The sequence below is a fragment of the Asterias amurensis genome, chromosome 12, assembly GCF_032118995.1.
Source record: "Asterias amurensis chromosome 12, ASM3211899v1".
NCBI lineage: Eukaryota > Metazoa > Echinodermata > Asteroidea > Forcipulatida > Asteriidae > Asterias > Asterias amurensis.
Genome location: NC_092659.1, coordinates 16,559,365 through 16,583,317, shown reverse-complemented (window position 1 = coordinate 16,583,317; position 23,953 = coordinate 16,559,365). Strand labels below are relative to the sequence as shown.

The following is a 23,953-nucleotide window of genomic DNA, read 5'->3' as shown; positions in this document are numbered from 1 at the left end:
GTCGGAGTAAAAATAGACAGCGCCTATCATGTACGAGCTGGTTTTTATTATTTATTGCTGTGTCATCATATCAGCATTATTGAATTTTCTCTGCTCGGATTAATTTTCTATCTTTTGAAGCTTGCTCAGCGGGCTGTGGAACAATTTATTACATTTTTAACTGAAAACTACTTCTGGTGACATCTGATATTAATCATAACCAAAATCCTAACAGTTGTCAGATTATTAATTTTTTTTATGCCTGTAGTTCCGGAGATTACCTTGTTTATAAAAGTGACCTTGTACACATTTAGATTCCATGGCATTTTATGGCAGGCAATACTTGGCTCATTTTTACAGAAGTGCTTTTAAGCAGAAAATATTGCTTAAAAATGTTCTGCCTTGCGAAAATGAGCAAGACACCAGTCCACTTACATTATTGCACATGTGACAGGGTACACTGTATTTTGGCTGGGAACATTTATAAGCATGTTTTTGTTGGAAAAATATCACAGATTCAACAAATAGGTTTTTAACGAACCTTTGAACTTGGTCATAGAGCTAGAATTTGTTGAAGGAGTGTGGGATGGAACTCCAAATCCTACAGCCTGAAATTAAAAATGCTCTGTCTCTTGGGCCCAATTTCATGGCTCTGCTTATGGCTGATTTCTGCGTTTACTTTCACCAATCTCCGCTTACGCGCAAGCGCTGAATTTCTGCGCTAGCTGTGTAAGCCCAGAATGCCCAGTTATGTGGAGTACACACACACACAAGCCAAAATCCCCGCTAACCCGCGAAATACGCTTGACTTAGCGCGGAATTCCCTGCTTCTGCAAGCGGCGATTCTTTGCTTACGGTAAGCAGAGCCATGAAATTTGCCCCCGATATTCCAGAGGAAGAAAAACAAGAAGGGAGTATGGTCTACTAATTGACCCCCGCCTTACTGATTGGGTCCAACGTCGTCATCACTCATGTTTAATTCCTATCGATTGGCGTCCTTCTGTGCTATATTAATGGTATTGTTGAGTGGCCGTTGTATAATGTTGATCAGTAGCAGACTTTATTGTTTGCTGTAGACTGAGTGTAATTGGATTGCGCTTTTAAGCTGTCATCGTGAATGGACTGGTTATTGATTTATCATGTTGCGTTGACTGGCTATGTTTTATTATTATGACAAAAGAGAATGGGAATGTGGTTAATTTGATCGAGTAATTGATTGTACACTGTGAGTAGTCGTAGAAGATTCAGACAAAACTTTGTTGTTAATTGCGTTCAACACCATTGGATCCATACTGCTGCAGTTCTTCGAAATCAATCCATTTGGTGTTGTCTGAGATCCATACTGCTCCATTCTTTCCAAATCAACCGATATGAGTTTATGTAGGATTCCTACAACCTCAATCCTCAAAAAATCAACCAATAGGAATCTATGAAAATCCCTACTTTCTCAATCCTCAAAAATCACCTGAAATGCGTTAATGCAACCGTGGTCAATGTTTTCCAAGGGTTAGACTGCATGACTTGCAATCACAAGTTTGTTGTTTAGAATCCTACCAAGATTACTGTTGATTTTACAATGACCAGAAAAAGTATTGCCATCTACATGTAGTTACTGAATCACAATTTTCTTGATTTGTGCAATTCGTAATCATAGACATTAGACCAATGTTTGTATGAGCATGGAGGAAGGAATAGGAGGAGCTCGAATGAAGGGACTTCAAAAGTCGAACCTGCGGTACCACGGTCGTTTAACAACACCTCGTAATCACCGACATACCTTATACAGACAATGGGCGACCTGGCAGATGTGAGTTTGCGCGTGCGCACTTGGTTCTTCACTCAACCATGGTGTCATATGTCGTATGGATATAATACAGAAAAACAACTTTTTTGAGACCTGATAAAATTTGTGTACACTTGTGCTCACCAAATCAAAAAACACAATTGAATACCAACCACCCTCGTGTGCTAATACCCACATTTTGAACCACCACTGGTGACCGGAAAGTCACAAAAAATGAAAAAATATGCCATGATGTTTCAGTGAAACACCACAAACGGTAAATGAAAACGTGTATATTCACAATTCTGGTCTCCAATTATTCAACTTTACACGAAGGCAACGGTGCAGAGCGGCGGTACCGCACGTTCTGTACAAAGAGATCTAATCCTGCTCGTTAATCGGCCGTCCAGCTGGAGGTGTCCTATCTTTTTCCACTGGTCAGACAGGGGCATTGGCAGGGTATTTTTTTGTTACTCTGCGGTTTTGCGGGTCACTCGAGCTTCTATTCCTTCCTCCATGGTACATGTATGAGAGAGAGATTGGCTGACGCCAGCTTGGTGTTTATATCCTCTTGTAGGAGTTTGACGAGTTCCCTTAATGGGAAGACAATTAAAAACAGACAAACAGACAGACTAACGTGTGACCAGGTATAAAAGTCCTTCCAATGTCTGCCCATCGTAAACAAGTGGAAATCTTAACCCTTTAGACGTCTGCTGCCCTCTTGTGCTCTAAGGTCTCCAATTACAATGAATGCACTTTTCTGTGCTATCAAGATGTATTACTGCCTTGGGCCTAATTGGTCTGATAATGGGTCGAGTGTTATAACTTTCCACCTCTTGACCGAGTTTTAATAAGAAGAGGTTCTGAAGGAGGCACTCGAGGAGAAAGTTAAGTACATGAATGTACTATGCACTTTACATTACCTGTTGTTTTTTTGGCCCTCGTACAGTCTGAATGTTCAATGAATGTTCAGTCTACTGTGGTTTTCAGTGTAAGAATGCAATGCCAGAATGCAATACGATAACATGTGGTGAATGCGTTTACATAGTACACACTTAACCCTCCTACTGACTTACCATTCAATACCATCCACTGTGGTTTTGAATGGTAGATACATGATGCCAGCCTGCAATATGAAATCATGTCCTGAAGTTGTTTACATAGTACACAGTCGACCCTCCTACTGTCTGACCATTCAATATCATCGACTGTGGTTTTGAATGGTAGATAAACCATGCCAGCCTGCAATATGAAATCATGTTGTGAAGGCGTTTGTTTACATAGTAAACACATAACCCTCCTACTGTCTGACCATTCGATATCATCCACTTAGGTTTTGATTGGTAGATAAACCATGCCAGCCTGCAATATGAAATCATGTTGTGAAGGCGTTTACATAGTAAACACATAACCCTCCTACTGTCTGACCGTTCAATACAACCCACTGTGGTTTTTGATGATAGAATGGTTGTACACTATGCCAGCCTGCAATATGAAATCATATTGTGAAGGCGTTTACATAGTAAACAATAACCCTCCTACTGTCTGACCATTCAATACCATCCACTGTGGTTTTAAATGATAGAAATGGTAGATACACACAATGCCAGCATGCGTCTATCGTATGCTGAGTGCATTCAAACAGTTCACAGTCAACCCTCCTACAACCTAATCATTCAATATCATCAACTAGTTTTGAATGATTGATAGACAACTTTTTATGCAAGTCTACATGTACATTATGAAATCATGGGGTGAAATACTACACAGTAGGCCTGGGTGAATAGTTCGAATATCCGGTTAATGGCGAATAGGTTTTCCTATCCGTAACCGCGAATGCCTTTTTTTTCTTAACCGGATATCCGCAATGGGTGCGAATACCTATTTATAAACCGGATAGTCCTGTAATTACAACCAAGTAACCGGATATTCTTTAATATCCGAATATCCGTGGACGTCGGGCGACAACTGATAGGAATGTTTTGTCTGAATCCTTAAGAAACTTCTATTAAGACAGCATAAATTAAGTATTTAACTATGCTCACCTCCGTGAAGAGTTAAAACAATGACATTTCTGACGTAATTGTTCAAAGATTACGAAAGTTTTCCTTCACGTAGACACTGTCTAAAACTAGTATCAATCTGCCGATAAGATCTCATTACAAACAAACAGCGCCCTCTAGCGGCAAAACAAAAAAGTTTAATATTTTTTTTTAAATAGCGCCCTCTATCGGCTAAAAAAACCTATTCGAATATCCGGTTAATTTCGGATAGCTGGCCAGCGGTAACCAAATACCAAAATTTCACTATTCGCCCAGCACTACTACACAGTACACACATGTACACATGTACAGTTGTTTTCTTTGTATAGTTGCTGTGCCAACATAATTGATTACAAATGGTTAATCGACTCACTGAAAAATTTCACCAAGTGTAGAATGAACCTGTCATCACTACTGACTGTGCACTTGTGCAGTCATGGGCTCTCTCTTTCCTCTTGAACCTTGGCTCAAGCTGCTTATGCAAAGCTGCAAAGCACAACAAAATAACGCTTACCAGTGTAAGGTTACCAGCCAAAGTACCATGTCACACTTTTCTTAAAGGCACTGGACACTATTGGTAATTACTCAAAAAAATTATTAGTATAAAACCTTACTTAATAACGAGTAACGGGGAGCTGTTGATGGTATAAAACATTGTGAGAAACGGCTCCCTCTGAAGTAATGTAGTGTTTGAGAGAGAAGTAATTTTCAACGAATTTGATTTTGAGACCTCAGATTTAGAATTTAAGGTCTCGAAATCAACCATCTGAAAGCACACAACTTTGTGTGACAAGGGTGTTTTTTCTTTCATTATTATCTCGCAACTTCGACGACCAATTGAGCTCAAATTTTCACAGGTTTGTTATTTTATGCATATGTTGAGATACACCAAGTGAGAAGACTGGTCTTTGACAATTACCAATAGTGTCCAGTGTCTTTAAAAGCAGCTCAATGAAATTGGTCCCTTGTACACTACATAACACTATTTGTTTGCTACAAATAACCTTTTCTTCCACAGCTTCTATTGTAACACTCCTCCCTCATATATTGTCAAACACCCAAGGGCCATGATCAAAGATCACATGCTATGAGTCAGCACATCCTATAGGTATCAGTCTACCACGTCCTCAACAGGGTTTGCCTGTACATGACTAGCCAGCAGGACCCGAAGTTAACTTGTCAATTCTCTTTTCCGCTAGTCCATATTTTACATGAAACAGGGATGCATTTCAACACTGATTTAGCCAGCCAGTCAGCCGTCGATTTCACCAAACTCTTCCTAACTTACATGTAGGTTTAATCTTAGGATTTAAGACAAGTTAAATTCTGTATCCTTAGACGTTAGGACGCATTGAGCCCATCCTAAGTTAGGATTACTTGACCTAACTCGAGATAGGATTAAGCACAGCGTTTCATGAAATCGGCTGCAGACCACCAGTGATCACTTGGAAATAATTGTGACCGGTCCTTGTGTGTTTTAACTGCCATTTTGCTAGCGGACCACAAAGAAGAACCCTGCTCATAGAAGAAAGGAATCTCATTTGCAACCAGCTTTGAAACGCAGCATATGCTTTCATTGTTTCTATCGACTCTCTGTAATTGATTGATTCCATTGTTCTGCATCTACAGCTTTACGACAAGATCAATACCAAGTCAAGTGAGCAGATGCCCAACAAGAAGGACATCCCCTCAGACAGTGTGCAGAGGTCCAAAGACGTAAGTAGCAACCTTGGTTATTATTACAATATGACTTATCCAAACAAAAATGCTTAGCAAAACACTGGTGGTTTCGTCTAGAAATTAGGAGACGACAGATGTTTTGTTTAGACTGTCGAAAAACACGTCCGCTGTATAGTGTACGAAACGTGAAAACGAAGAATTCAAACTGCCCTCCAGGGACAATTACGCTGTGGGATTTTGGATGAATTGTTTAAAAGACAATGCCTTCTTCAGTAGGTATCATGCCCCAAAACAAGCCTGTGAACATAATTTAGTTTTACCCATGCACTGATGAGTGTAAAGCCCCTTTCACACGAGAGCAATTTAGCAAGGGTTCCTTGCTAAATTGTAGCATGGTTGTAAGATTTTACAAATTGCACCTCGTGTGAAAGGACAATAAATTTTGGAGTGTCCAAGGTCCCTTGTCAAATCTTGTCCAACATTGCTACATTTTGTCGGAGGTCCGAACCTACAACAAAATCTTACACTAGCGGAAGTTTTGACCAAGGATGTGGGCTACATCATCGTGTGAAAGGAACCCTTGTTTATTGAACGACGTCCTAGGTGAAAATGCCCATACATCACATGGTATTGTGGGTGCTATCTTGTCCAACTAAGGTGATCAGGATTACCAATTCGTTATATCACTCTCATGTCACACAAGGGTCGTTAGTTTATTAACTTTGCAGTGTGAAAGCTCACAAAATCAGTCACGTATGGTGATAACAAATAAACAATCCACGCTGGTAAATTTTGTAGCAAGGGACCCTGGCTACATTTTGGTCGTGTGAAAAGGGCTTTACTCGGGTTGGATTCAAACTCAAGACCTTTGTCATTCTCAGACAGTGTGCAGAGGTCCAAAGATGTTAGTAGCAACCTTGGTTATTGATGACTTATCCAAACAAAAATGCTTAGCCAAACATTGGGCTTCTTCAAAATACAAGCAGTTACGTTTAGGAATTAGGAGACGTATGATGTTTTGCTAAAAGTGTTGGGCATACGTCCGGGGTTATCGTGTACGAAATATGAAAACGGAGAATACATTGTGCTTTTCAGGCGAAAGTTACACTGTGGGATTTTGGATGAATTGTAAAATTGTCCGTTTTCCTTTGGTGAGAAACACCAGATTCAGAGTCAACGTTTGAACTTAGCTTGTATTTGTTAAAGGCAGTGGACACTATTGGTAATTTTCAAAGACCAGCCCTCACAGTTGGTGTATCTCAACCTATGCATACATGTAAAATAACAAACCTGTGAAAATTTGAGCTCAATTGGTCATCAAACTTGCGAGATAATAATGAAAGAAAAAAACACCCTTGTCACACGAAGTTGTGTGTGTTTAGATGGTTGATTTCGAGACCTCAAGTTCTAAATTTGAGGTCTCAAAATCAAATCCGTGGAAAATTACTTCTTTCTCGAAAACTATGGCACTTCAGAGGGAGCGTTTCTCACAATGTTTTATACCATCAACCTCTCCTCATTACTCGTCACCAAGTAAGGTTTCGTGCTAATAATTATTTTGAGTAATTACCAATAGTGTCCACTGCCTTTAAAGGCATTATACAGTATGGGTTTTTGCTATTCAATTGAAATACAAGAGACTGCTGGACTTGTACAGTCATGGGTTTGTAGTCCCGACACCAAAACTACTGGTCCCGTAATAATTCTAAAACGGTTCAACTTTTGGGGATTTTGCTGGCATCCAGGTATATATAGGGTGCATTCGTTTAGCTTCCCTGGGTCGACCCCGGTCTGCCCCGGTACGTTCGAATAGCTTTGACGGGCCTCACCCGGGTCAGCCCCCAGTGCCCTGCTTGTGGAGTGGGTCACTTGGGGGTGACCTGAGGTACATGCCGTCACCACGAGAGGGCGAGTGTGATCGTTTGATTAGCTCTTGTCTGGGGCTCACCCGAGTGAGCACTGCTGGGTCGACCCAGGGAAGCTGAACGAAAGCACCCATTCATGTATGCCCCTTTAATATAAAATTTGACAGGTTAGTTGTATGGTTTGTTTTAATCAAACGAGAAATTTGGAATATACTCTTCCAGAAACTGATGATATCGTTACTGTGTACATCAAATTTCCTTTGAGTACACATGCTTTGTAAGTTATACTGCCCTCTTGTGATTTGTCACCATTGCTTATTCTGTCCTGAGAAAAAAAAACACTATTTTGTATCCAGACTTTCTCAATTGACATATCGCCCTCTGTTGTCCATAAATGGCTAATTAGTTTTCTGTAGCTAGACAAGTAGTCTAGCTAGACAAGTAGTCTATATAAACTGTTCCAGATTGTGTGCTGGAAGTAGGTTAACGAAATCTTAATTGAATATCTTGATCCCGATATGGACTAGGGATCCCGGTGGATCCCGGTTTGACGGGCTGCTACTGGAACACTCACTGAATGGTGTGATCAGAGTGCGGAATTATGGATTGATTATCCTGAGACAATCGTGTCCATGTCCCGCCCCCTACCCCACCTCCACAGATATAAACCAGCTGCCACTGTTGGTACACTAATAAAAATGTTCATAGAACCTTTTATATCTTTCGATTTTCAGAAAATTGTGGGTTTACATTTTCTATTGAGGCTCCACAGATGAGCTCTCTCTCTCTCTCTCTCTGTAGTGGAGTTATGCAGTGTATACTGCCCTCTATTGGCAGGGTTATGAGCTGGAGTGATTCAGATAAACTCCCATAGTATTCCGTGCAAGATGCTAAATGTTCACAAATGCACAAAAAGGTGTTAAACAATTCAGTATGCAACATTGAGTTGTCAACCACCGGTTATTTTCAGAACCAGCACCACTCAAAAGACATTAACACATGGTTTTACCACAAACCTCACTTAATATTAGAACTGTAATAAGGTGCTTTGAGATGCCCTCTTGGGTTGAAAAATCCTGCATAATAAGTGCACATTATTTTAGCATCAGAAAGCTGCATGTTATGACGGTGCAGGATTAAAATCTGGGTTAATACTAAATCTTCCTGGGGGGGGGGGGGGAAGTAGAATGTGCAGTTTACGAGCCTCATGGGCTTAAGCTGCAAGGCATGATCGTCTGCAGATTGACGATGCCAAAATCTGGGCTCAATTTCACAGAGCTGATGAAAAATTTCTGCCTAGCTAAAAAAAAATAGGACATTTATTTGTGAGCCTCCAGATTCAATCAAATCCATTTTCATTTCAATGATGACTAATTTTATATTTTACCTTTAAAGGCAAAATATACCTTTGTTTTTTGGGGGAACCGATCAATTGTTTAAATCCTATATAAATGTATATGTACATACGATAAAACTGTCATGTGAACATTTCATTTCATAAGGCGGTCGCGTTCTTGAGATATCGCCAAAAAATCCGGAGCGAATATGTGCAAGCAGGAAGAATAATCCCTACTACTGTAGGAATACACAATCTGAGAACGATACTGCAGTATTGCTTCTCAGATTCCAACTTGGGGGCATAAAAATATTGAATATTTTTTTACATAACCACATGACAATACTTCAAAGAGAAATGTTTCTCAAAATGGTTTATACAATTGAAAGCGGCTGTACAAACCAATAGTTTTCATTACCATTACTTTTAAGAGCGATTACCAAACGTTTATCTTCCCTTTAATTTTTTTTTTTACCCTCTCCACATCACTTTTTTTTTATGACAAGTTCCCTCTGGCAAAGAAATAGCCGAAATGTAAATTGAAAATTTGCGGCAGGTGGACCTGAAATCCGTCGACAGATTTGTTGACAGCTGATGTAATGTATACACGAACATCCACCGTATAGCGGAAAGTAACAGGGCACCCCCTTCTTTTAAAGGCACTGGACACTATTGGTAATTACTCAAAATAATTGGTAGCATAAAAAACCTATCTGGTAACGAGCAATGGAGAGCTGTTGATAGTAATAACATTGTGAGAAACGGCTCCCTCTGAAGTGATGTAGTTTTTGAGAAAGAAGTAATTCATCACTCAAATAATAAAAGACCTCAGCTGATAAAGCCTTTTTTAATGCATCTGAAAGCACACACGGTAATGCATTAATGTGTTTTTCCTTTCATTATTCTCTTGAAAATTTGATGACCAGTTGAGCCCAAAGTTTCACAGGTTTGTTATTCTATGCATGTCATGTTATGTTGGGATACACCAAGTGAGAATTCTGGTCTTTGACATGGATTTACAAAAGGTGGCCAGCGGCCGATTTCACAAAACACTAGGATTAATCCTAACTCGAGTGAGGGCGAGTAACCCATCCTAATTTAGGATGGGTTCAATGCGTCCTAACGCCTGTGGATACGGAACTTAACTCTTCTTAAGTCTTAAGATGGTGAAATCGACAGCTGGGCCTAATTTCATAGAGCTGCTTAAGCACAAAAAGGAGCTAAGCACAACAAAGTATGCTTACCAGAATAGGGTTACCAGCCAAAATACCATGTCACATGTAAAACTTGTGACTGGTATCCCGCTCATTTCTGCTAAGCAGAAAATTATTAAGCAATTTTTTCTGCTTAAGCAGCTATATGAAATTGGGCCCTGGTCTTTGACAATTACCAAATGTGTCCAGTGCCTTTAAAGGATTTGGGTACTTTTTCAAAATGTCCATAGATTTACATTAAACTTACAGGGTTTGAAGATAATGATAGTGGAAAGCAATCCTTCAACTATTACTTACTGAGGTGCTGTAGTTTTTGAAAAATGAGGTAAAAAAATGTCATGAAAATACGTTTGTAATTGATTAAAATTATTTTCGTCTCATGAGATGAAAATTATTGTTTTACTCATTTCCCAAAAACTACAGCACCTCAGCACGTAATATTTTCAGGGAAGCTTTCTACATGTACTATCATTATCTTCAAACTGTGTAAGTTTAGTGTAAATCTGTGGACATTGTGTTTTTTGTCCTACAAAAGTTACATAGACCCTTTAATGCCGAAGAAAGTTACTGTGTAGTTTTATAGGATGGTGATCAATGATGTATCTTATATACAAGAGAAAGGATAATGCCTCCATTAGTGGAGTCTGGGAGCGCATAAAGTGCATGTTGGCCGCTTTGATTGCAAGCGTAATCAGGGTAGATGTAAGCAGACCTCGCTACCAGGGCTTGAATTTTACACTGGATTACAGGTCCGAGGTCAGTAGTTTTAGTGTCAGTCCCAGGCATGATACTCGTCCTACTCAAGTCTGATTTCTGATTTTCTACTTTCTGCCGAGGGGTAGGTTTAATAAACAGGACAGTTCTTTTCAGAACTGAGAAGTCTCCCGAATCCATTAAGAGAAAGTAGTAGTCCTGACCGATTTTCTACTTTCCGCCCAGGTAGTAGGTTTAAATTAATAAACGGGACAGTGCTTTTCAGAACTGAGAAGTCTCCCAAAGTCCGAGAAATCTACGCTACATGTACGCGGCAGTAGAATAAATAGCAAGACAAGTTCTCAAAAGAACGATCTACTCGGCTAATATACTTTTATCATACTGCCACCATTTTGGTTGAGTTCCATGTATCCCATTAGGGCAATAGATGCTTTACAAAAAAGGAACCTGACTATTTCTCCTTCGTCCAGCCTCGGTTTTGTTAGGCCGTGTCCGAAACGGCGACTTCGGCTACAGCTACGGCTAGATTGCACATGTCTGCCTATTCTTCGACACTGGTAGACGCGCTGATCTAGACGTAGCTGTAGCCGAAGTCGTCGTTTCGGACACGGCCTTACATTCATTTGAATGGGAGAAAAAACAAGATGGCCGCACCATGACAAAGGTCTTTATACATGTTGTTTGGTACCGCAAACCAAATATACATTATAAGCCAATCTTGTGGATCCCCCCCCCCCCCCAAATTGGAGCTCTGACTACATTCTACAGGTATTACTTTACCTAATAAACAAAAGTCTGTGTTTACCTCAGAAGTCGCTCAATCATCATTGGTACGCCTTGAACACTTTACTTTCATTCACAACACTAATTGTTTTCATAAGACAAGGACAGTCAAAGTAATTGTCCACTGAGCTTGTGCAAACACCTCTGTCCATGATGTAAGGTGTAGAACATGCCTTGGGTCCGACCTTTTTTTCTGTGGATGTCACACGATCCACTGTGTGGCATGTAAATTATGAATGGAAGAGGTCTTGCGATCATGGTTTAAAGGGAAAGTTTACCCTTCGTTTTTGGAACCGTTTGATCATGTTGATTGTTTTGATTTATATACATATTGACCCATTTCACCTGACGTCATCATCAGAATAATCTTGGATGTGCCATTTTGGTGGTCAGTGTCAACGTGTGTTATTCAGTAAAGTGCGTATTTTTAGGTGACGCGGCGTTTACACGTAAGCCTATTGACCACCAACATGGTGAGCGTGGCATCAGTCGCCACGTGTGACGCGCGTGCAATGGGTCAATTGGAGTATACGAAGACTGTTAAAATTTTTAATTGAAAAAGTGGTTGCATTGTTGAGATATCGCTGAAAATCCTGAGTGATTAAGTCCATGCGGGAAGAACAGTCTGTAATTGGATTACACAATCTGAGAGAGGCAACTGACAATAACGCTTCTCAGATTCAATTTAAATTTTCAATTTTCAAATTTTTTTGGGGGGGGGGGGGTTGTAAAAGCATATATATTTTTCCATTCTACAACCACATTACTTCAAAGTGAAATAATTCTCAAAATACTTTTACTATAAAAAGCTGCTGTAGACTTCCAACCAGCGCCCAATTTCAGAGAGCTGCTTAAACAGAAATTATTGCTTGACAAGTTTCTGCTTAACAGAAATGAGCATGATACCAGTCACATATTGTGTATGTGACATGTTAGTTTGACTGGTAACCTTATTCCAGTAAGCATAATTTTGTTGTGCTTAGCTCCTTTTTGTGCTTAAGCAGCTCTATGAAATTGGGCCCTGGTGAGCCTTTATTGCCATTCATTTTAAAGAGTGATTACCAAACGTTTACCTTCCCTTTAACACAGTGTTGTTATTTGACTGAGCAATATTTTGGATTGTGTTTATGTCAGCAGATATTGGAGTTGCTTCAAAGGAGTCCCCAAGATAGTCAAGAAAGCTATGAACTTCAGGCTATCCTCTCAGATCCGCACTTCAGGGTAAGGAGCCCAGGCTATCTTATTGTTACAGTTTTTACACGTTGAAGTAGTGCATGTGTTTTTGTTGCTGTAGTAGAGAACTTCAATTGTATCAATAGATCTTGTGCATTGGCGTCATCATGACGCCATCTTACAGGTAAAACGATGAATCAACGACAGCACAGGGACGTCTGTGTGATGTACGCTTGGCGCGCAGGATGGGCCACTGAGCAACATTCTTTTGACCTCTAGATGAGATCCCCTTACTCAAATGATGTCATGTGCTTCTATTGGATCAATTTATAATTTGAAAGGATTTATTTTCGTGATTCCAGTGATTTTCTTTCACAGATCTAACAGTATTGTCATACCTGTATTTTGGTAATACAATGTTGACTTTCTATCTGCAAACTTGCTTGTTATAGAGATGGTAATAGTGGTGTAGGCATCCTGCAAAATGATTTCATCTGAAACGTTCCCCATAAGTCATTGTTGAAAGGTTTGAATCTTGACGAATTAACCTAAGGAAAGAAAGACACCTCAAGACCTTCAAATCCACTGGACCACAATACATGTACAGAGTCCAGTGATTTTAGCATTTTATGAGCTCTAAAACCAAACTCCAGCAATCTAGGGATTCTTAAATGTTACTTTTAGGAGAACAAAATAATATATGTTTAGTCTTATAAAAATGTTTCTTGTCCAGTGAAAAAAGATTCGTTCGACAAAACCCAGCGATGTCATGGAGTTTTTTTTTTTGTAAGTTGAGTTCTGCCTTCTTTTGCTTGAATCTCTAGATGTCCATTCAAGGTGATGTACGAACTGTAAATCCTCTCAAATATAACACCTCGGAAGGTTTCATTTCCAGACCAGAAGCAGAAAGTCAATAATTTTCCTGATGTTTCAATTGCAACCCTGATTTGTTTACACGAACCAGTAAAGCAGACATGCGTTGAGAAAGACTTAAGCCCGTTTCACACTGGACGAATTTTCCTTGTATTAAATCCCCTCAAATATTGGGTTGACCTTCTCACACTTGAAGTGACAAACTGCTTGGGGTTCTTCTTTTAACTTTGTTTTTATATTGACAAGCCGACAGGATCTGATATAATTGTCAGTTTCAAGTCAATCTGGTTGTTCACGAGTCCATATTTCATATTAAAACCTGTTAGGGACAATAGCGACCACAAGCGGCGCGGCTTGTACCTAAATGCTGGTAATGGCCGAACATGGCTGCGAACGGCCGCACGATTTGCCAGGGTAAAAGAAAAGATATTGGACCTGCTTGACATTTACCAGTTTTTCCCATACTATCTACAATTCTAAATTTAGACAATGTATTTCTATTTGTTAATAATTTTTCCTGGAAATAACAGAGAAAAAAAGTCCATAATGAATAAGTTTAGCATAGTCCTGGCAAATGGTGATGATTATACAGAAATGAATGGTCCCTATTTGTTAAGGGTTGCAGAGATATTCTCTACAGCACTGTACTGGCCAGGGCTTAATTTCATACAGCTGTTAAAGACACTGGACTTTATTGGTTATTGTCAAAGACTAGTCTTTTCAGTTTAGTTGGTGTATCTCAACATATGCACAAAATAACAAACCTGTGAAAAGTTGAACGAAATAATGGAAGTTAATAATGGAAGAAGAAAAAAACACCCTTGTCACACAAAGTTGCGTGCTTTCAGATGCTTGATTTCGGGACCTCAAAATCTGATTCTGAGGTCTCAAAATCAAATTTGTGGAAAATTACTTCTTTCCTGAAAACTACGTTACTTCAAAGGGAACTGTTTCTCACAATGTTTTGTACTATCAACAGTTCTGCATTGCTTGTTACCAAGTAAGTTGTTATGCTAACAACCAATAGTGTCCACTGCCCTTAAGCAGTGAATACACGGCACCAGTTACAACAATGTTAACCTGATGGAATTTTGGCCAGTAACCAGTTTCTGTTATGCAATATTTTTTCGTACTTACCAAGGGTGTTCATTTTTTCCCTGGCTGTAAACCAAATATGGGGTAGCGATGGGGTTAGAATTCCTGGGGGGGGGGGGGGTTCTTAAGAATTACCATGCAGTGTGAATATGGCCTGTGCCTAGTCATTGTATATGCACGTATTATACGCTAGCCCATCACTGTCAGTCCGATGACGCTATTGACATTCAGTGCAAGATCGTCCTTCCCCTTAGCATTCAGCTTACATAAAAGATGATCATGTGATCAGTTCTCACCCTATCACATGACCTACCGATGCCTACTCCATCTTGTATTTCAGAATAGATTTGTGTACATGAAGTTTTTATAAACTGCCACTGACATGGCTGAGTCATAGTTATAGCAAGAGGGGTGTTTAAAGGCGTCTTCCGACACCCTGTTTAAATTAGGACACCCTGTTTTATCTGTCATTTACATGTAAATGTATTGTAAGTGAACAATTTGGACACCCAGTTTTTAAATTTAAAGCAAAGCTGGACACCCTTTAAAGGAACACTTGGCCTTGGATCGGTCGAGTTGGTCTTTGAAAAGCGTTTGTAACCATTTGTTATAAAATGCATATGGTTAGAAAGATGATTTAAAAGTAGAATACAATGATACACACAAATTTGCCGCAAAATTGCGTGGTTTTCCTTTTACTTTGCGAACTGACACGGTCGGCCATTTATAGGAGTAAAAAAATTGACTCCCATAAATGGCCGACCGTGTTAGTCGACGAGGTAAAAGGAAAACCACGCAATTTCCAGTGATACTTGTGTGGATCATTATATTCTACTTTTAAAATATCTTTCTAATCATATGCATTTTATAACAAACGGTTACAAACGTTTTTTTAAAGACCAACTCGACCGATCCAAGGCAACGTGTTCCTTTAACCAAATGCTTACAATTAGCAATGTTCTCATAGTAGTCTAGACCAGATTTAAAAAGAAAACTTCGAGCGGCATTTTTGAGTAAATGTTGGTAACATACCTGATTTTACTAATTTGGGGGTGCTGAATCGGGGTACCTGCCCTGTATGGTATCCTGACAACATCAATATGGAACCACAGCAGAACCTGACTATTTTTCACGTGAGAAGTCCGTCGTCTGCTAGGTTTCCTGTATTGTTTTCAATTTAATTTTTCAGGGTAATGGACTAAAAATTAGCCTTGGTATCCACCATTATCGGATTCAGCACCCCCAAATTAGTTCAATCAGGTATGTTACCAACTTTTACTCAAAAATGCCGCTCACTTCCTAGAGCCCTTTTTGGAAATCTGGTCTAGACTATAGGGGTAGCAGGGGTGTACAATCAAATTCCAAAGTTGTGACGTCTTGCTTAGAGCTAAGAGCTTTGAGAGGTGGAATGATGGCCTAAGTCGTTGCCGTCAGTGCTCACACAAAAATCTAATAATAATTTTGTTTGTTTGTTGGAACCTCCTCTGTTAGTTCCACCGTGTTCTGCGATATGAATTTAATTACGGAGCCATATATGCATAAAATTGGGTGGTATTTATATCGGAGAGGTGCGTGCGGGCGTTATCTGATAATCTAGTTGAGGGGGGGGGGGGGGGAGGGGATGGTGAGGTCTCTCAATGACCAACGGTGATGATACGACCGGAGAGTTATTCAATAAGATTTGTCTCTGAGATGCTCCCTGATCCTGCAATATAAACCAAAGCTAACACAATTACATCAGTCCAGCCTAAGGGCCAAATCAAAATAAAAACGTGTTTAGCGTCCTCGCACCGCTTCCTTAGATGGTCGCCTCTATTTCTTTCTTTCTTTTTTGTGTGCAAAAAAAAAAAAAAAAGGATATATTTTAATAATCTCAGCAGAAAGTTAAAAAATCAAAATAAAAATGAAGAAGAATAAATTGCCCAGTTGTTTGTATTAAAAAAGTGTGATGGACAACCATTTTTACAGGGCTGAAAAGAAAAAAGAAAGGGTTATTATTTTTGGGGTTCAGATCAAATCCATAAATGAAATTGAAGATAAAATCCTATATAAACGCCCCAGATGGCAGAGTAGGGCTTTTACATGTATAACAAACAAAAAATGTAAATGCTGGGCTTCATTCTTGCAAGTTTTTTGACCTTGAATGCTTTTCACGATTTGCGCTCAGAGTCCATTTTTTTTCTCTCAACAGTCTACTATCACATACATGTAAAACAACAACAACAACACTCGTTCGTTTTTTTTTGAAGAGGGAGGACGCTAAACATGTTTTTTTTATATTTGGCCTAAAGGGGGGAAATCTGTAGACATAATGATGACAGTCGGCTTGCTCGGTGACGCTCAGTGGTTATACCCCCCCCCCCCGTTCCGCCGGCGTGGCAGTGGCGAGGGTTTAGATGAGAGCCTGGTCGTACGGGGCTTCATGGTATACCGGTCGCTGCTTCAAGCTAATCAATTGAAGGGGGTCCACTGTTCTTATTGCTATCGGTGAAGATCTCCGTTTGGCTTTATTAGTATGTCGGAATGACTATACATAATATATTTATATAGGGGCTCACCTACATGTAATGTTTGTTTTGTTTATTTGAAACCCATGTTTAATGGCAAAGTACATGCTTTGGTTTTGGGAACTGTTTGATGGTAGTCATATCGGTATCGGTGGAGAACTGCAGTTTAAAGGCAGTGGACAGTATTGGTATTTACTTAAACATGTTAAAGTAATTGTTAGCATAAATCCTCACTTGGTAACGAGTAATGGGGAGCTGTTGATGGTATAAAACATTGTGAGAAACAGTTCCCTCTGAAGTAAAGAAGTTTTTGAGAAAGAAGTAATTTTTCACGAATTTGATTTTGAGACCTCAGATGATTTAGAATTTGAGGTCTCGAAATCAAGCATCTGAAAGCACACAACATCGTGTGACCATGGTGTGACAAGGGTGTTTTTTCTTGCATTAATAATCTCGCAACTTTGACGACCAATTGAGCTCAAATTTTCACAGGTTTGTTATTTTATGCATACACTGTATGTTGAGATACACCAAGTGAGAAGACTAGTCTTTGACAATTACCAATGGTGTCCAGGGTCTTTAATGGCAAAGTACATGCTTTGGTTTTGGGAACTGTTTGATTGTAGTCATATTGATATCAGTGGAGAACTACAGTTTTAAGTCGAATCTCAGTTGGCATTGTACATGCACAAGCTGTTTGGATCGATAACATGCACACATTCTCTGCCCTATTTTGAACTAAAGCCACCATTACATTTTTCACCACTTTAATCTAATTTCTAATTTTCTGCCTTAATTTAGCCAAATTGGTATTGACTGAAAAGTCTCTATGTAGGTCACTCATTGTACACAATCAAATTATCCTGCCTTGTTCCATGGTCCTATCATGCCTGCTTGAGTAAGCATTTGAATTAATAAACACGCTCCCATTATTCTTTTTTTTTTTTTTGGGGGGGGGGGTCTTCAAGTTCTGACATTACTACATTTTTACAACATGTACATACATACACACACATATGTAACTCAATATTCTCATGCATTTTTAAATATTTGCATGTGATAAATCCAATAATACGTTCCACACACACACACAGTTTGCCAATCCAGCGGCACAACTTTAAATAATGAATGCATATTCATTGTCCACACTGTGAGGTTCTCACAGACCTATGCATATTCATTGTTTTAACTTGTGAGGTCACCAAAGGCACGTGCATATTCATTGGTCCACCATGTGAAATCCTCAAAGGCCTAGATGCATATTCATAGTCCACCTTATGAGGTCACCACATGCCCCCACAGCCATTGGCCGGTTTGTGGTAATACACTGTACATATTCATTACCTTGACCTGTGTGATTTGTATTACTGAGGATGCATGGGGGATGTACTATTAATTTGCCAGTAGTGTGGACTTACCACAGGCCAATGCATATTCATTGATCAATGGTGTGAGGTCACCACAGGCCACCACAGCCATTGGCCAGTTGGTGCTAATACATATTCATAACCTTGACCTGTCTGAGTTACATTGCTGAGGATGCATGGGGGATGTGCTATTAATTTGCTAGTAGTGTGGACTGGTGATGATGAGGCATTGGTTGTTAGTCAGCCGGTCCGGCAGGAAGCTCTGCTAATTTGCCTATTGGATACATACACTTCTGTCTTCTGTTCTCCCCCACTACATATGGTTTATTATTTACGCTGTCTTATCTCGGGGTAAGTTAAAATGCTACATTTTTCATTTTCTGAATTCAACTTTTTGAGGTTTGAGATTTTTTGTTTGGGGGATAAAATAGCTGTATGTTGAGAAGTTAACATTGATGGTCTCAGAGGGATTTCCAGATCCTGCCACCACTTTTTCATTTGGCATGAAATAAATTAGTATCTAGTTTCCTCAAATGAGATATTCCATTGGGTACAAATGAGTGATAAAGTGGTGGCATGATACGCAAATCTTTCCAATGTCTCGTAGAAGGTGCACATTAAATCAATCTTTTCATTTCTTTCATTTCTTTTTTTTTTTTTTTTTTTTTGAGTTTGGAATCAGGCTTGGTTTTAGAGTTAGGTCTCTGATTTGTCAGGGTTTTCCCCCGATTTCATTATAAAAAAAATCAAATAAAAAAAAAATCAGTTTGCTATCATGAATATCTAGGACAACTTAGAAACGTTTGGTCACCATGGTTCAGTGGTTAGACTGCAGAACTTGCAATCAGTAGGTTGTGGGTTCGAATCCTACCAAGCTAACTGCTGATTTCACAATGACTAGAATGAGTATAGACCTTATGCACATGACGTCATTTCAGTACGGCGCCCTCGCATTGAGGTCAAAAGGAGGTTGTTCGTTGGCCAATCTATGTGCGTTTCGATTGTTTCGTCACCGTTTGACCTCAAAGATGGCGGCTGGATGACGTCAATGCATAAGGTCTATTGTCGTCTAGTTACTGAAAAAAAAACCACCCAAATAAACACCAATTACAAGACATTCTGAAAACCTCATTTCAACTAAGTGTGCTTGGGCAAAGCTTTGTAAATTTGGGTACAGAGTACCCCCCACAGTTTAGAAAAATCCTGGGAAGAACTCTGAAACGTCCATGAAACAGACTAGTGAATTTCTTGGAGGCCGTCAGGGCTCAAATTTTATTTTTTTTTGTATTGAAAAAATAAACATACCAGTACCAATTGAATACCTCATGCTGTGTCAAAATAAGCTTAGGAGGCATCCCCCACCATCATAGAATCCAAGATCTTCTCTTTGACATTCTCCACCCACCTATAATCCGAAATTGCATCTTGCGATTATGATTTATGTAGCGGACAAATGGTGCGTTAAATGGAAACAGATGATTACTGTTCATATGGTGCTGTATTCATTAGCCCTATCTCCTAAGAAAAAAAACCTGATGTACATTCTTCCCAGTTTAGAAATGAGACCAAAACAAGTCATTCATAAAAAATAACATCAGAATCACAAAAATAAATACACCGGTACAAACTGAGTACCTCAAGTTGTGTAAAAATAAACTTGGGAGGCATCCCCCCCCCCTCCCAAATCATAGAATCCGAGATCTTCTTTTTGACATTCTCCACCCACCCAGTATAATCTGATATTGCATCTTGCGATTATGATTTATGTAGCGGACAAATGGTGCGTTAAATGGAAGCAGATGACTACTGTTCCTCTATAGTGCTGTATTCATTAGTGGGACCAGCGAGACAATCTGGAGTGCTCCGATCTATTTAAATCATCTTTTAAAGGGTCTATGTAACTTTTGTAGGACAAAAAACACAATGTCCACAGATTTACACTAAACTTACACTGTTTGAAGATAATGATAGTAGAAAGCTTCCCTGAAAATACTACGTGCTGAGGTGCTGTAGTTTTGGGGAAATGAGTAAAACAATGTCATGAAAATAATTTTCGTCTCATGAGACGAAAATTATTTTAATCATTTACAAACGTATTTTCATGACATTGTTTTACTCATTTCTCCAAAACTACAGCACCCCAGTAAGTAAGATTTGAAGGGAAGCTTTCTACTATCATTATCTTCAAACCCTGTAAGTTTAATGTAAATCTATGGACATTTTAAAAAAAGTACTCAAATCCTTTAAGAGCGCCCCATGATACACACTTAACTCTCCGCTTTATTATGGATTTCTACATGACTCGAGAATAGTGAAAAATTCCTCGTCTGGAAGTCCTGGTGCAGAATAGTTCTCCTTTGTCTTGAATGTGCTCTATTTAATTATCTAAAAACCTTAAATGGGCAACCCCATTACTCGCCTCATTATGGATTTCTACCTGACTCCAGAATCGTGAATTGTTTAAAGATATTTAAACATCTCAAACAGAATGGTTCTTCTTGTGTCTAGAATGTGTTCTATTTAATTATCAATGCCATTGCCTATTATAGCATGCACTGTGGGTCATCCCTTGTACTCAAACAATTTAACTCACCGATATTCGTCGTCTCAAACAGAATAATTATCTTACATGAGGGATCCCTCCTATACTTAACTTGCCACAATTATCATTGATTTCTACATTCATATTTTACAGTACTAGCATGAGGTCTATTAACAGACGCATCTTTATTCAAACAATGTAAATTTTTTCTCAAGTTTTTTGTTTGCATTCATCTACATCCTTATTTTGATTTGAGCTTATTTTGTTAAAAACAACAAGGATGTGGCAAAACAAAATATTTTAAACAAAAATGAAAACTGAATAAAACTTTGTTAGTATTACAATCAAAATAAATACATTTTTTTTGTTTCAGGAAATAAAAATAGGTCTAATAGCCCCAATTGCTGACAACTTAGACTTAAAGTCTGCTTTATCCAGTCATACTTTGTGTGACAAGGGCGTTTTATTCTTTCATTATTATCTCGCAACTTCGATGACCGATTGAGCTCAAATTTTCACAGGTTAGTTATTTGATGCATATGTTGAGATATACCAACTGTGAAGGCTAGTCTTCGACAATTACCAATAGTGTCCACTGCCTTTAAGCCACTGACCTTGGGTTGACTCAAGCCCTAAAAACTGTAAGGCAAAACCAAATGTTATGACTTACTATTTAGCTACAAAGGGTTGGTCCAATAAGTAGGCATTGTTTTGCAAAACCTTGTACAGAAGACCTAAGTCCATTGTGCTGCCAATCAACGCCAAATGGAGTTCGTTATTGCATAATAACGCTGTGCTAAGCTAAAATAAACAGGATACCAGTCTAAGCTAGCTCACATGACATAGGTTTCAGCTGGCAACCTCAATCTGGTAAGCAATATTTTGTTGTGCTTAGCTGCCTTGTGGATCCGGGCCGATAATGAACGGATGTCAGGCTATTGGTTTTGGCCAGAGGATGAAGGTGAATTACGGGGCAACATTTCCAATCACATCCGTCGTTATTTCCTGGGTTTGTTCTCTAATAACCGAGCGACCTTGGATATTTATCTATACGAATCCTGTTCAGCTTTAATCATTAAAATCATAAAAAATGATTTAATACCAAACTGCTTTGTTTGAGAGACATTTGATTTATGTGGTTGCAAAAATATTTTTATTGGTAACTGGAGACCAGACCTAAATACGAAACCAGACATGGAAACTTATTTTAACTAGTTTGTGCTGTGGTGGGTAGCTACATGTATAGCGTACGGTTAAAGGAACACTTTGCTTTTGATCGGTCAAGTTGGTCTGTGAAAAGCGTTTGAAACAGTTTTAATAAAATGCATATGGGTAGAAAGATGTGATAAAATGCATATAGGTAGAAAGATGTTGTAAAAGTAGAATACAATGATCCACACAAACATGCCTCGAAATTGCACGGTTTTCTTTTAACCTCGTCGACTAACACGGTCGGCCACTCCCATAAATGGCCGACCGTGTTAGTTCGCACAGTAAAAGGAAAACCACGCAATTTTGAGGCAAACTTGTGTGGATCATTGTTTTCTACTTTTAAAACATCATTCCAACCATATTGCATTTTATAAACAACGGTTATAAACGCTTTTTTTAAACGCTTTTTTTAAACCAACTCGTGTGATCCAAGGCAACGTGTTCCTTTAAAGTCTTTTTGCAAGATTGTTTCTCAAAAACGAATTTCTACAGATGCTGCTGTTGTAAAAAACAAACACAAGAACCTTTAAGGTATTTTCAGGATTGGTAGAGCTAACAAAATAAGTCTGTTAGTCAAATAAATGGGCGATTTTGAGATCCTCAGACTAATCCAGTGTTGCTATGTGATATGGTTATGGGGAAGCTCTTGCATAGCAACCAGTCCTTGTTCAACATATTTCATCGGAAATCGTCTATGGGCATTCACCGTCTATGATGAACAAGATTGGGACTTAGCAACATAGGATGTAAATTAACATGTAAATGTAGTCGAAGGAATTCAAATTAAGCGCATTCAATGGTAACCGAGCAAGGTGTGTACCAGTCGTTTTTCAAATCAAGCTCCCAGCTTTGGATTATTAATGTACAATGCACATACTCACTACGATGTTTGTTGTGCTTAATCGTGCCAAATTGGCTTTTGCTTAGACACAATAAAAGTTGTTGTTTATTACTTTATATTTGAAATATGGCAGCTGCTTCCCAGGTTGTATCGTAAACTTGGGTGTGATCCCTGGCTATCAACAGTTTTGTCTTTTGACAGGCACCCCAATCAAAGAACATACAGTGCTAAATAAAATAGCTCAATTGGTTGAAACATCTGGAGGTCGCAGATTCAAGTGCCGCTCCAGTCAAATTTTCTTTGTTCAACCTAAAAAAAAAAAATATATTAAAATAAGTTCACATATGAGTTCTTACTCAATAAGTAAGCGTACTATTGTTAGCATTCAGTTAAATAAATGGACAGCATAGAAAACTTCGAGGAAATAATTGGCAGGGGTAACCTCTTTCACCGCGAGGATTTTGTTACATTTTTTATAACGATAGCTACAAGACATACATGTATGTTTAAATCGGAGCCATGTTCGTTCCAGCTCTTGCCTGTTTAGATTCAACTTAACGTCTGTAACTGAAGTAGAACACTGTCACTTTCAGTAGTTGTTGACGTGAAATGTTACAATGTGATACCAACTCAGAAACATTCCTTTCCTTGGCATTTTCCTGTGTCGAGTTTACGAGTCTTGATGACTATGTACCAAAGTCATCGACCCATATTCCATTGTTGGTCCGTGGTATATCCCAAGCCATTGTGTTGTGTTTAATGTACATGTATGTCTACATTTATAAATGTAGGTCGGAGAGCCATTGTTCATATGTCTGCTGTGTCATTGATTTTGTTTTTGAAGGGTAACGCCCATTCAGGGTAGGCTGGTTTTATTTGTATTTTGTATCCACAAGTTCAATAAAGATTAAGATTAAGATTAAAATATTTTATTGTCATGATAAAAA

At 38.9% G+C, this 23,953-nt stretch overlaps 1 protein-coding gene across 1 annotated transcript in view; it reads left to right on the top strand.

Annotated features, from left to right (window-relative positions):
* The window catches only part of LOC139944779 (peripheral plasma membrane protein CASK-like), a 135,137-nt gene that overhangs the window by 78,749 nt on the left and 32,435 nt on the right, over positions 1–23,953 (top strand). Inside the window, 2 exon segments of the mRNA XM_071941886.1 lie at positions 5,434–5,520; positions 12,534–12,617. Coding sequence (XP_071797987.1) covers positions 5,434–5,520; positions 12,534–12,617 — 171 coding nt within the window.